Source organism: Cydia pomonella, chromosome 11, assembly GCF_033807575.1.
Source record: "Cydia pomonella isolate Wapato2018A chromosome 11, ilCydPomo1, whole genome shotgun sequence".
Lineage (NCBI taxonomy): Eukaryota > Metazoa > Arthropoda > Insecta > Lepidoptera > Tortricidae > Cydia > Cydia pomonella.
This window is the reverse complement of record NC_084713.1, coordinates 5980905-5994656: the sequence shown is the minus strand read 5'-3', so window position 1 is coordinate 5994656 and position 13752 is coordinate 5980905. Positions and strand designations below refer to the sequence as shown.

Here is a 13752-nt window from a genome sequence, read left to right as displayed (position 1 = left end):
AGGGGGATCACGAGTTGCGAATTACCTATTCGCACGTGTATCGTACAACGTTTTACAGTACATATGGCTCTTTAAAGTTTCGACATATGCACGGAAAGTACCCATTCCTGCACGCGTGCTGGAAAGTAGCACCATACGTACTGTAAAATCTATTTTCTTTGTAAAATAATGTATAATAGTTTTCGCAAAAGCTGACAATGGCGAATAAATGACAGGCCGATATCGTCCGGCGAACTGGTAACCAGTGGGACCCTTTATATGTTACGTAAATGTTCCTGCCAAGTTTCATGTAATGTAAGCATGTCATTCTAAATTGAGAACCTCGATTGTATATTGTATGGGGGTGGCGTTTTGGCGGTGGGTTCGGTCTCTTCCGATTTCGTCAGTTACGCGAATAGCTGTACTCTACTGTGTACAGTAAGCTGCAGACTTAAGTGACCCCCCTGCATAGAAAGTTTGTTCGGGGATCATATAACTCTGCAGCTTACAGTAGCGGGAAAAAATCTATCATGTTTTTATTTTTATGCAAGTATTCATTCGAAAATTCAAAACTGCGAACTAATTATTTTAAAAATGTAGCCTAGGTTGATCGAATTATCGTTTTCATAGTTCATTCCTATATCGTACATTTCATTGATAAATTACCAAAAAAAAGAAAATATATATGAAATATCATAGATTATTTGCTGCCCAGGCAACAGTGCTATCATGTTATGTCTAGCTGTAAGCTTTATTGATAAAGCTTAGGAGTGCATATTATGCATGAAGAATTAATTTGCTGTAGGTATTCTATATCAATTCAATATTTCTATTGACGCGCGTATCTTTATCTATCCTCATAACAGAAGAGTGTGCACGATAATTAATGTGATGCCAATCTAATACGAACACATCAAGTTCGGTCAAGAATTTACCTCGTGTTTTGCATTTTGCTTATCCTGCATTAACTGTTAAATGGAACCTCGAGCATATAGCAGTCGTCAGTAATATAAGACAGTTTGTATGAGACATTTGATTGTATAATAATGTTTCAATTAACATTTTTGTGTGCTATTTTACACATGGGTAAGTTATACAGTTATTTTGTTTACGGTTTAGGTATTTTTTTTTTCTAAAAAGCCCCATGACGCCTTCACATGATGGGACCTTCATGACATAATTAGGTACCGAGCCGGAGCGATTTCTGTTTGCACAAGATTTTTAGTGAAAGTATGGAGTGCTAGAATAAACATCAAATTCTAAATACGATTTCATGCTAGAAAGTCACTTTGTACCCTTATAGTTTCGCCATGTCCATCGTTCGTCCGTCCGAGGCTTTGCTCCGTGATCGCTAGTGCTAGAAAGCTGCAATTTGGCAAGGATATATAAATCATGCATTGCGATAGAACAGTAAAATAAAAACTATATTTTTTTTAAATATACCTCCCATTCAAAATGTTTTTTTTCTTTGATCCAATAGTGTGGGGTATCTTTGGATAGATCTTTAAAACGAATAAGGGTCTCCAAAAAATATTTTTTGATAAAGCTAATATTTTCGGAAATATTCGCTCCGAAAGAAAAAATATGTCCCCCACCCCTCCCCCTTTAACTTCTGAACCATGGGAAACCAAAGCATAATAAATACTTTCAATGAAAACTATAGCAAACATGACCGGCCCAGTCGTTTTTGGTTATTGCACAAAGAAAAAAAAGAAGTGAGAAAAGTAAAGTGTTTAAGGCACCATTTCAGTCACGGACTAACAAACTACCTCGACAGGAATACCTTTCATCGCTTGTTAACAATCTACTATAAATACGTTCTTAAACTAACTCAGCTCTTTGTAGTCTATGGATATTGCTATATTCAGGGTGTCACATGCACGTTTCTGACTAATAAAGCAATTGTTTCTACTATACATACTATATTTTGTAAGTTGGCAGCAATACACTTAGTTTGAAACTGTATTAATTTTGATTTTGTTAAGTTGGTAGCCTTAATCGCAGTAACGTTTTAGCGATTTTAATGCACAAGACAATATAGACTTTTCTTCAACCCTTATGTATGTTCTTATATTAGTGTTAATGAATGTATTGTATAAATGATAGATAACATGAGAGGTGCAGAAAACATTTAATATTAATAATAAGCTACCAAATAGTGCGTCACGCACTCGCCAGACAGATAATGAAGGACTTTGGAGCAGGCTATTTGAAACCGAAGCTGCACCTTGATGAGTTCCATCATTCGACACATGGAGATGGTCGAAGAAGCTCTTGAGTAGGCACAAGACGAGGTAACTCTTGAGGGGGTGATAACAATAGTATCCGTAAGGGCCACTGAAATAATAAAATAAGATAAGAAAAGCTACCTAGTAGAACGTTGTATTGCCAGTCACAACATACATTTTATGTTTCGTGTTACTTTGAACGTGGACGCTGAATTGGTACCAACAAAAGTATACAATTTATACGCTTATTAAATGAATTACTTTGCAGTTTGCTATGCTGTGTCCAATCCAGCAACCAACTACGTCTATAGCTATGAAGAGGACGCGTTGTTTCGCCTACACATCATACCCGCCGTCTGGTCGGACGCCGCCTTACGCTGTCAACTCGAAGGTATGTAGGTACGGCTAATGTAAGAAATAAACTTAACAAACTTAACAAACCTTGTGATCTGCACAAGCGTTTATCGACATTTGCCGGCTAATTAGTTGCAACAAATTCAATCGATTGATCAAATGCCGTAATGTAACGCAAATCGCATGCAATTATCAATGACGTCTGTGGACCTACGTCTTTTAGTAAAGATTAATCCCATCAAAAATATTTTCGTGTAAAATGTTGCCAAGACGAGACCATAAGGCTCGCACTGACAAAGTTATCAGATCTCTTGTAGAGCCAAGCTTCTAACTCTACAAGCCCTAACTTCACAAACTCTACACCTTAGTCAAAATATATGGCTTGGCCTTGCTGCTGCCCTTGCCACTGCCCCCAAAAATGTTGATGCAAATTATCAACGACATGCTAGTGTACGAGTAAATACACTTTGCCTGAATGATTAATTTATATAAAGCCGCTTTATTCAGGTGGTGTTTTAGCTTCCCCTACCAGCCGCGGAATGGCTCAGGCCATGCTGAGCACGATGGAAATACACAAGCTGGCTACGAGCGTGTTCATTGGGACAACAGGCATTCTTTCTAAGGGAGACTTCAAGTCATTGGACGGTAACGCATTGTTCATAGTTCTAGAAATTGAAATATTTGTCCATGACAAATTCTGAAATAGGTACCTACTATAAATTGAATTGTCCTTGGAGATGCGTCCTGATTTGGCAAATGCGCGGCTCCCGTACGCGTGCTGCATCTTATTAAGCTTACTAAAAAATGCAAGTGATCTTTCCGCAAATGGTGCGTAAGCGACGCTTTCGCTACATCTGGGCGCACCTTTGAACGTGTTGTAACAAAGTATGTCTGATAGGAACGGACCTGGCTAAAACCTCGCTGGAATGGGCTGCAAGAGAGCCAAACAATGCTAACAACGCTGAGGACTGCTTGGCAATGAACGAACTGGGCGCGCTTGAGGACGTTAGCTGTTCCAACTTGCTCCCTTACTTCTGTCGCAAGGAGAGCACCAAGAAATGCAGAGTCACGCATGTCAAGTCTCTCTGTAAAAACCATGGTAAGAGCATTTCACTTTGTCGTTTATACTTTTTAGTGCAATATTTTTTAGTGCCAAATAAATAAGGGAGAGTTAGAAACTGACATAGATGTCTTATACGAATAAAAAGTAACCAGTGTAAGGTCACCAGTGCCCAGGGCTGGGATCGAACCAGCGTCTTTTGCGTTCGCGGTAGGCCACGGTGGCATGGGTCGAATTTATGATATGATCGAGTATATGTAATTTATCGTTCGTAGTACTTATTTAATAATTTATGCCAGCAATGTCGATATGAAGAATTTTGAAACGACATAAAAATAACTTTCGTTGCGATATGAAGATTTGTGTCGAGTATACACATGCGATGACAAGACGCCGTACATATCGTTTATTCTATAGTATGACATAAAAAATTACGCCCTTTATTAACCAAAAACGATACATTTTTTGCGTAAATATATAATGCTAACCTATATGGAACAGATTTTATAATCGAAGCATAAAGTATTATTTTAGGTAATTTCTGATTTTTCCGTACTGTCCCTTGTTAAAAGTGTTGTGTAAAGAGTGCCCGGTCTTGCTTTGTTCTTTAGACTGTAATTTTGCCAGGGTACAAGTGGGAGTCTGACACTGGTAGCTGCTACAAGTTTCATGGGGCCGCCAAGTCCTGGCGTGTCGCCCTGGCCACGTGCCATTCTGAGGGTGGACATCTGGCCATCATCAACAACGAAAACGAGTCCAAACTGCTTAAGAAGATCTACAAAGAGCACGTGGAAAATATTGTTGTAGCTAAAGAAAGCAGACATGCTTTAATTGGCTTCAGAAGATGGGATGACGGCGAGTGGGCGACTATACATGGTAAGGATATTTTGTCATCGAGTTTATAAAAAGAGTTATAGCTCAATTAGCTAATAATTTGTAATTTTGACTTAATTAGGTACCTATGTATTTGTAAGAAAGGGATAAAACATAAATAAACTATTTTTTTATAAATAAGGGGGTGAATCTTGTACTAATTTGCAGGGACCGGCTCGCATTCCCTTATAAAGCGTTTGCTGAATTGCACCTTCCCATACAAATGGAGTTTCGTTCTCATTTTTAACCGACTTCAAGATCTCAAAAGGAGGAGGTTATCAATTCGGGTGTATGTTTTTTTTTGTTTTTTTTTTTTTAAATGTTTGTTACTTCATAACTCCGTCATTTCTGGACCGATTTCGAAAATTATTTTTTTGATTGAATCTATATATATACAGTGAAACCTGGATAACTGAGACTTCAAGGGATCTGCCAATTCGTCTCACTTAAAGAGGTATTCCACTTACTTAGGGTCTCAGTTAGCCAAATATAAATAAATTTCTGTCTCATTTACAGAGGGTTCCATTAATAGAGGTGAAAATAGAGGTTATTTCAGTTATAGAGGTGGTTAGTTAGTAAGTTATTTTGTAAACGTGTATGAGTTGTAATCTTTAACAATAAAAATACTTAAGGTAAACTAATCCTTGTCGTGAACTTTACCAAGATTTTGTCACATTAAATTTGATACAGCCTTTATTGCGTTTCACCTTTAATAAATGGAAAATATATTTTGGTTTTTCATGTTACTTGTCATGATATTTTTTTCTATATTTTTTGCTAATAATTAAACTATGTAAAAAAACATGAAGAATTTTAGACACAATTAACCAAATGCTGAATTTGTGGGTAAAGAAGAATTAGAAAAAACGAGAATTGATCTGGAATAGTCCTAGTTAAAGATTTCATAGATTGACGTTATCTCAGATACAGAGGTAAATTCCTATAACATTCTAAAAAAACAATTAAGCAAAAGTATTTTTGCAAATACATAGTCTCAGTAAAAGAGGTAAGTAAATATACTCTTTGTCTCAATTATAGAGGTAAATGTGACTATAAAATCCAAAATACTAATCTCACTTATAGAGGTTTGTTTTGTCTCACTAACAGAGGTAATTCAGTGCTAAAGTGTCGGGACCGCACCATGAGTCCCAGCTATAGAGGGTTCTCAGTTATCCAGGTCCCACATAACCAAGTTTCACTGTATATACAGATTGGTCCCGTTTTTGTCACGACGCATAGTTCACGATTGGCGATTTGTCCTCTTCGCTGTGTTTGTTAAGTAAATTAGATTTTCAAGACATTTTTTACATCTTACTTTCACCGGTCTCCCTCATTGAAGTCGTTTTTTTTTCTTAAAATTATAAAACTATGCGTTGGATTGTAATGAAACTTTGCACATACAATGATATGAGGTACATCTAGTTTATATTGCTCCGCCTTATAAAACAAACGAAATAGGGCAAAATCAAGTTTTGTATCGCTGTTTTTTTAACTATGGTATCTGATGCTACATAAACTAATTACAGCCCTAGATATACCTTATCCTATATAAGTACCTACACAGTTTCAGAGCAATCTAGCCAGTCGTTTCAAAATGAGAGCGTAATAATAACTACTACAGTGTATTTGCGATAACGGGTTATGGCTGGCCATTTTGCTCTTCTTATTACCGACAAAGCTATGACGTCTGACGTCTTGCTATCTATCTATATTTATTTGTAGTGATCAATAAAGTTTTTTATCAAAGAGTTATTTTCAAACAAGCTTGTCGACAGATAATTTCATCATGTAGCTACAATGCCGACCGTACGTTTATTTATCACGCATCATAGCATGGATTAAAGAAGTCTGCATTTGATACGGAGATAGTTTGAATCTCGAGGAATAAGATAGGATATATATAATAGTTCTAGCTAGAAGCTAGTTCTATAATAGTTTTGTTACTAATGTGTTATTTAGTTTGATTTTTGTTTTGTTATTGATAGGTGAATCGCTGGGGGAAGCTGGGTTCGGCCAATGGTCGCCGGGCGAGCCCAACAACTCTGGCGAAGAAAAGTGTGGGTCCATTCACGACAACGGACTGCTCAACGACGCACCATGCGATGAACCGTTCGCATTTATATGTGAAATCGCACCTTAACACGCGATGACATATAATATAAAGCGATGTACGGTATTTCATCTTTTTAATGGCCTACAATATGTCAATAGACCAGATCCATTTCTCTGCCAATATCAGATAAATAGGTATTATTCCACTAAGTATCAAATGGCTCGGAATTCCACATTGATAGAGTTCGTCACAGCTAACTTTGTACCGACTGGAACAGAACAAACTGTGGAAATGTCATAATAAGTATAATGAAAAATGAAGACGAAAAATATTTTTATTATCTATTTACAGACATTATAAATAAACATTTGCTGGGGCCTTTCTTTAGGCGTATAAACATAATATTTTTATAGAAATTGGATATTAATGATGACATGGCTACACTTTGTCATTGCAAATGCTATGCAGAGTTAGCTTGGTGACTGGTGATTGAGCTATTGATACTAATACGGTCCTAATATTAGTCTAATGGCTGAATCAACTTTTTTGTCAGCAAAATTTGACCTACTTTGACTAAAAGTAATAAAATCATTCGGGTTTATATCATTATTTTATTCTTAGTATATAAAAACAGATAAACAAGCTACGTAATGCAATATTTTTTTATAATGATTTGATATTTTATAACTTGCTTAAGAGCAGTGACCCAGGGGACAAAGCTGTCCCACACTTTTGTATGAAAATAAAAGGATGCGTCCACTGGGTCACCCAAATTTTAAATAAAAAATTTACGTATTTTTATTTCTGCCGAATCTGGCATATATATTAAGGATCTTGTTTCATTTTGACCATGTTAAAACTTACTTACAAAAGTTAAACTAATAGTGATTAAGTGCAATTCTTGCAAAAGAAAATAAAAAAGTTGACTCACCTTAATATAATTCTTTCGAGAAATTGGCCCAAACTGAGGGTAGTATTGTGTAAAATTAAATAAATAAAACATTAAGCTTCGTTTTTTCATCATTTTATTCATTTGTAATACCTTTGCAAGGTATTTATGTGTTACATAGAACGGACACTACATTCTCGTCGCATCCACTGCCCAAGACAAGAGGTTAATTTAAAATATATCAACTGCTTTAGGACGGAAATATGTCCTTTAAGAGAGGATAGTGTTCAGAAAATCGTCCTTAATTTAATAATTTCAAAATATTCGAAGTAGGTACTAAGGTTGACATTATTATATAGGTAATTAGAAAGTAGGAAAGCCTTTAGCATGATATCGTGTTGATGGCTGATATTTTCATGTAAATACACCAATATTTGTTGCAACTTTTCCCGGTTTCATCCAAAAGGAACTAAGAATTTGCTCAGCAAAATAAAGGTACGATTACACAGAGATGCTTATCGAATTTAAATATCCAATGCGGCGTTATTGACGCTAGTTAACCCTTTGTAAACGAGCTCTAATTTAGGTTAAACCTTGTTAAGTGTTAAGCACCGTTGTATGCGAAAGTGACTGCCATCACTCTAAAACCTGTACACTCAGCATGAAATAGATAGTGACGGCAAAAATGCCCAAATATATCGTAACATGCCTTTATTTTCATAAGTAAAGATTTGTTCCGATATATTTACACTCATTGGCCGACCAAACATTGGAAACCAAACTGACTTAATCCAGAATATCAACTTTTTGGGATATCGCGAAATAAGATTTAAATTTGAGTCATGTTTAAGTATATCTCAAAAAAAGAATTAAGTAAATTTCCCCTTTTTTTGAGCTTGAAAACCATTGATACAATTTTGGTAAGTAAGTTTTTATAAATAGTAGTTTGAAAATTACGATTTTGTGAAACTTGTCACTAAAAGGCCGAATTGCTTTATTATCTATCGTTTGACAAACCTAAACATGATTTTATGGCCTTTTGGGTATTATGCCATTTTCGTAATAAAAAGAGAGTAAATTATGTCAACTTTTACTTTCGGAATTAAAACGACTCAACCACTAACGTGTTGCGCTTGGGGCTGTAGGATTAACACTAAAAGGGGCGTTGATATCGACCCCCCCCCCCCCCATCCCGCGCCAAGTAAGAAAGAGACCAGAATGGCGAGTTACTAGGCGGTAGAATACGAAGAACCTCGATGTGAATACAGTAATATTAACTTAATGTGAATACGGTAATATTAACGAAATGACTTTTTTGTTTTAGGGCGGTTTTATCCTAAATGTGCGCTATTTGATGCTGACTGTACTAGACGTTATTGAAATAAGACTTTTCAATTAACTTATCACCTTGATTAGAATTCTTTGCCATATTGGTAGATTTACATGAAACATTAAAGATGATCACACAATGAAGAAAATGTTCATCACATTGTTCATCGAATCCATTTCAGTTTGTTCAAACAATCGCAATTAATTTAAAAATTGGCTTCGTAATTTTGAATTGTATAATTAATAATAACGGAAGCTCCTTGTTATTGAGCAAACATTAAATTTTGTCACTCGCATTTCAATTAATTAATGGAATTCGTAATTCGTATTCGATTTTGAAAGTTTCTGACGACAAAATAATCGTTCCAGTTATTCAGTTAAGTTTTTGAATTAAAGTTAGGTAAGGATCCCTACTTCTGATTATAAAATTATTGGATCGCAAATTTGTACGCCATCAGATATATCAGAGTGGACAAAGCACTCATAAATATCAGAATACCCTCCCCCTCTATTGTCAAAGTGTTGCTGTAATAGAAAATATACTTTTTTTATGATATAGGAGGTAAACGAGCAGACAATTTGCCTATAAATCACACCAAAGTTTTATATCAAATTATATTTCATAGGTACTTATGTGTAACTCAACGATACCAGTCAGGTTTTAAACCCACAAATATCAAATTTAAAGTACGATAGATTTTTTTATGTTGTTTTTATGATTTATACAAAATCTGTCAAAATCGCAGAGAATAATTTAATTACAAACTCTGGTATCATTTATTAGTACAGTTGACTTTAACTTTAGAGAAGAACCCAAATTTGCGATCATACAAACTAAGTACATAATATTCAGCCAGTCAGATTCCTTAAATAAAAACACTCACAAAATAAATACTAATGCATTACCGTAAGATAAAATAGAGACAGAAAATTCTTGATAGTTCGGAAATATGTTCGACCATTCACATACATTAATATATGTATTGTATTAAAGTAAATTAAATATCGATTCCCTACCTCAAAGCCTTGTCAATAAATGTTGGTATAAGTGTATAGGAAGACCGTAATCTTTAATAATAAGGTCCATTCTAATAAAAATAATTAACATAGGCTTAATAAATTAATTTAAATAGTATCACACGACAGCCGTTATAAAAATTATAAATCGATGATTATTCACATACCCGGCCCTTCCAGCCTACTTATAGGGCAGGTACTGTCACTAAGTTCTAATATATACGTCAAATAGTGCCAACATTACCAATTTTATATCAACTCACATTCCTATAGTTAACTACTATAGCAATGAGGGATTTGCATTTGTCCCTAATCTGCCAACAAAAATCCTCAGGATCAATCACTTGCCTTAACATCTCTGGAGTTTCAAGTATTCATAGATTACAGGCCACATACTATCCATACGGACCGTAAGGTTTTTCGCTAATATTATGGTATAAATAATGTCATGTTGGCACTAGTGCGGCATCCAGTAACCTACCCTACTATAATATAAATAGCAAACTTTACCAATACATAGGTCGAAATAGTTGTACATTCCTGTATTAAAATACTAGGTACCTATCTACGTTTCGTATCAAATTTTAAATGTTTTCTCATAACCAACAATGATTTCATTTGGGAAAGAGCTACTTGTACGGACATCCTGTCTAAGGGTGATCAAACTATTGTTAGATCAAATTACATATAACGCAAAAGCATTCCGTTCAAACCACCTTTGAGATCATTTATCAATTCAATTCATATCTACTTACTCTATGAGTATTAAGATCGTTTCTGAATTTGGGAGTAGATTATTTGGTATAGAGAAGGCACCGCTCACTCATTGACCATTGAGAAGCCATCTTAATACTGTATCTACATAACCCGACCATCATATAAATTAAACTTAAAAGATAACTCATGCCTGATCTTATCTTCGTTAGATTCGGAACTTTTTTATGATTAATGTCATGTTACGGTGCTATGATATTTTCAATCATTTTAAATGAATTGTGCTGGGGTGCTGTCACGGCAACGGTTCTTTCTCATGTCCATTAACTTAACGTTCTATCACACAGATCATAACGGGTCCCAATTACCATGAGATAGAATAGTTCCGCCTGTCAACGAGTGGCTATGAAGCGTTTGCCTAGTGGTAACCAAGTCACTTGAACTTCCCGAGTCCACTGCTCAAGATAGGGCCAAAATCATCTGAATAGTAAAACAGGTAGAATTTCCAACGGATAGTCGTTGCATCTCGTTAGCTGCCATCTCTGCCTTTTTATGACCATAATATAATAATAATAATAATTTAGCCTATAATTATACGTCCCACTGCTGGGCACAGACCATATCTTGTCCTAATTTCAGCGCTTTCGAACACTGCGAATTGCGGAAGGAAACAAAAGAAATTTTAGAAATGAAAGATTACGATTCCTATCCAAAAATATGAGAAGTTTTCGGCATTTTTCCTAGTGGAAATTTCGCAATAATGGAAACATTTCAATGGCACATGAATTTTGTGATGTGCCGTTGCCTTTAGGGAAACTAGGCCTTATTAAGATCAACCTCCCGAGGTTTCGAGATCGAACTCATGACTTTCGGTTTAGAAGCCTCACCAGCGCTCATAAGTTAATATTCTCCCATCCCCCCGTTAGTGTTGCCCTGTAACCTGCTATATCTGCAGTTAATTCATAATATCTTAATAATATTCATAATTTCAGATAATTTTGGCTCTACTACAATTCAAGACAGGTTAGAATGAATCATAGTGCGATCAGGTAACTATATGGCGCCAATCGCAGTTTCAGCTACGGCTCTCGTCTTTGGCCGAAGCTAAAGTGTCTACGCTGGGAAAAGTGGGCCATTCGTTGATTGCACGCGGCCAAGCATGATTCGAAAGGCCAGAGTCAATCTTTGAGCGTTTCAAAGGTTTCATTACTATTATTTTCTTCAGGATCTGGACAATAAAGGCTAAACGTGCATCCACAGCACATCTGCAGGTAGCACTACGAAATCTACGGAAGCAGTTAGCGAGCTTTATCGTAAGAAGGTTTGCGGCATGTTGGCCAGATTTGGACGCAATTTAATGAAATGCCCGTTAATTCTTCAGGAAGGTCATCCTCGCACTGCGTCGGTAACGTTGAAACGCTTAAAGACTGCCCAAGAGATCCAAAGCCGAGAGCGCTAGCTGTTCAATCTTAAAGCTACTACTAAAATTCTCTAAGCGATCAATGATCGCAAGCTAAATTTGATTTCAAAATTGTTAAAAAAATAAAATCTGCTAGTGATTAACGTTTATCAGGCTAACGGGGGCGGAGCACGGCGCGCACGGTCCGGAAGCGCTTCTCGAAGCCGAGCTTCAGGTACAGGTTCCGCGACGCGTCGTTCTCCGGCCGGATCACCACGAAGGGCTGGTAGCCGCGCGCCGCCACCTCGCGGGTCAGGCGCCGCGCTAGGTATATTCCGTACCCTTTCCTGGAAAACAAATATATTCCATTGTTATTAACTTATTATAACGAAACTGTTGCTTGACTGCAATCTCATATTACAATAATTTCCTCAATTCGTTTTTTTTTCTGTTGACCTTAGGAGCTGGTACATGTAATTCTGTTAAATGTATGTGTGATTTTGGGATTCGTAGTGATTTTTTCTTACGAAACTATTTTTTGTATTAAGACATTACCTCTGCGGAACTCCAAACGAGTCTGCTTCGATAACATAGCGCCATAGTACTACTGCACCATACACGGCTGCACGCTGCCAGTTGGCCCTCTTCGAATATGCCGTACCTAAGACGGGAACTCTACCGCCATCTTCCCAATCTATCGAAGTCTTCAATGAATTACTTCACAGAATAAAATATACAATACCTGCGGAATTCCGGACGAGTCTGCATTGAAAACATAGCGCCATAGTAGGACTGCACCATCCATGCTGCCAACTGGCCCTCAACAAAGATGCCGTAGGCCGGCAGCTCTGCGACCAACTTCTCGAACACCTCGCGACACTCGATGTCGCTGGCCGGGTACAGGTCGTACACCGCCTTCATGTCTTCGGGCTGCAGGCGGAGTAGCTCCACGTCCGGTGGGAGCCTGGAAAAATAATTTTAGGGTATATAATTCGCTGATATTCTTGATAATGAGGGTCTCGTATTCCCTTAAATATTTTTATTTATTTATATGAGCTTAGAGTGTCCTACTGCTGGGCAAAGGCCTCCTTCTGCCCTTTCCACGTATCCCGGTCTTGACCTGTCTCCCACCAGTTCCTGTCGAAGACGTCAAGGTCATCTCGCCAACGCCGTCGAGGTTTGCCGCGACCTCGGGTACGATTTTGTGGGACCCAATTGGTGGTTGATTTAGCCCCTAAGTCATCTGGCATACGTGTCCCGCCCAGTCCCACTTCAGCTTAAATATACCATGAATTAAATGCATTCTAAATTATAAGTAGATGACAATGTGTGCTCCAACGCTATTCAGACCTGCGGTGTTTAATTCCAGTTTAGCATTAACTGGTCACTGGTTTTGCGTTTTAGTACACACGAAATGCATATTGAGCACGCAGCAGTCAGCACACTTTATGAGCCGATATTCATTCATGCGTAATTAACGTAAATCGGTCACTAAAAGTTAGCCTTTTGCATCAATTTTATCTATGAAATACCCCGCAGATACATGACTTCGAATTTTTTTCTAGCTTAAACAAAAAACTCCTCAGAACACTTACTCATCAGCAGCATTATCCGGCGGCGGCGTGACGCACGCATAAACATCTCCAGTAATCTTGTCATGGGCCTCGTACACACGCTCGAAGCGGTTCACGATGGCCTCGTGCGTAAAGTTCAGGTATAGCGGCTGCGTCAGGTCCAGGAGGATGTCTTCTGACGTGAGGAGGTCGACCAGCTCCGCGCGCTCAGAGGGGCAGAACACGGTCACGCTTTCAAATATATCGTTGGCGATGTTTGGCTGAAAGTCAAAAAGGTAAAGTT

The 13752-nt window shown here is 37.3% G+C and overlaps 2 protein-coding genes across 3 annotated transcripts in view; one reads left to right on the top strand and one right to left on the bottom strand.

Moving 5' to 3' along the window:
• The first annotated feature begins 653 nt into the window (after positions 1–653).
• Positions 654–7565, top strand: LOC133522698 (macrophage mannose receptor 1-like). Its single transcript, XM_061858114.1, has 6 exons — positions 654–1065; positions 2476–2598; positions 3069–3206; positions 3460–3660; positions 4249–4497; positions 6480–7565. Exons 1-6 carry the CDS (start codon positions 1026–1028, stop codon positions 6632–6634), a joined length of 906 nt encoding a protein of 301 aa, XP_061714098.1. The 5' UTR covers positions 654–1025; the 3' UTR covers positions 6635–7565.
• A 3905-nt stretch (positions 7566–11470) lies between these two features.
• The window catches only part of LOC133522697 (uncharacterized), a 59752-nt gene continuing 57470 nt past the window's right edge, over positions 11471–13752 (bottom strand). For both annotated transcript variants that reach the window (XM_061858112.1, XM_061858113.1), the window contains 3 exons: positions 13491–13729; positions 12638–12859; positions 11471–12242 (listed from right to left, as the gene is read on the bottom strand). In XM_061858112.1, coding sequence (XP_061714096.1) covers positions 12071–12242; positions 12638–12859; positions 13491–13729 — 633 coding nt within the window. In that variant the 3' untranslated portion in view covers positions 11471–12070. The remainder of the gene's footprint in view (positions 12243–12637; positions 12860–13490; positions 13730–13752) is intronic.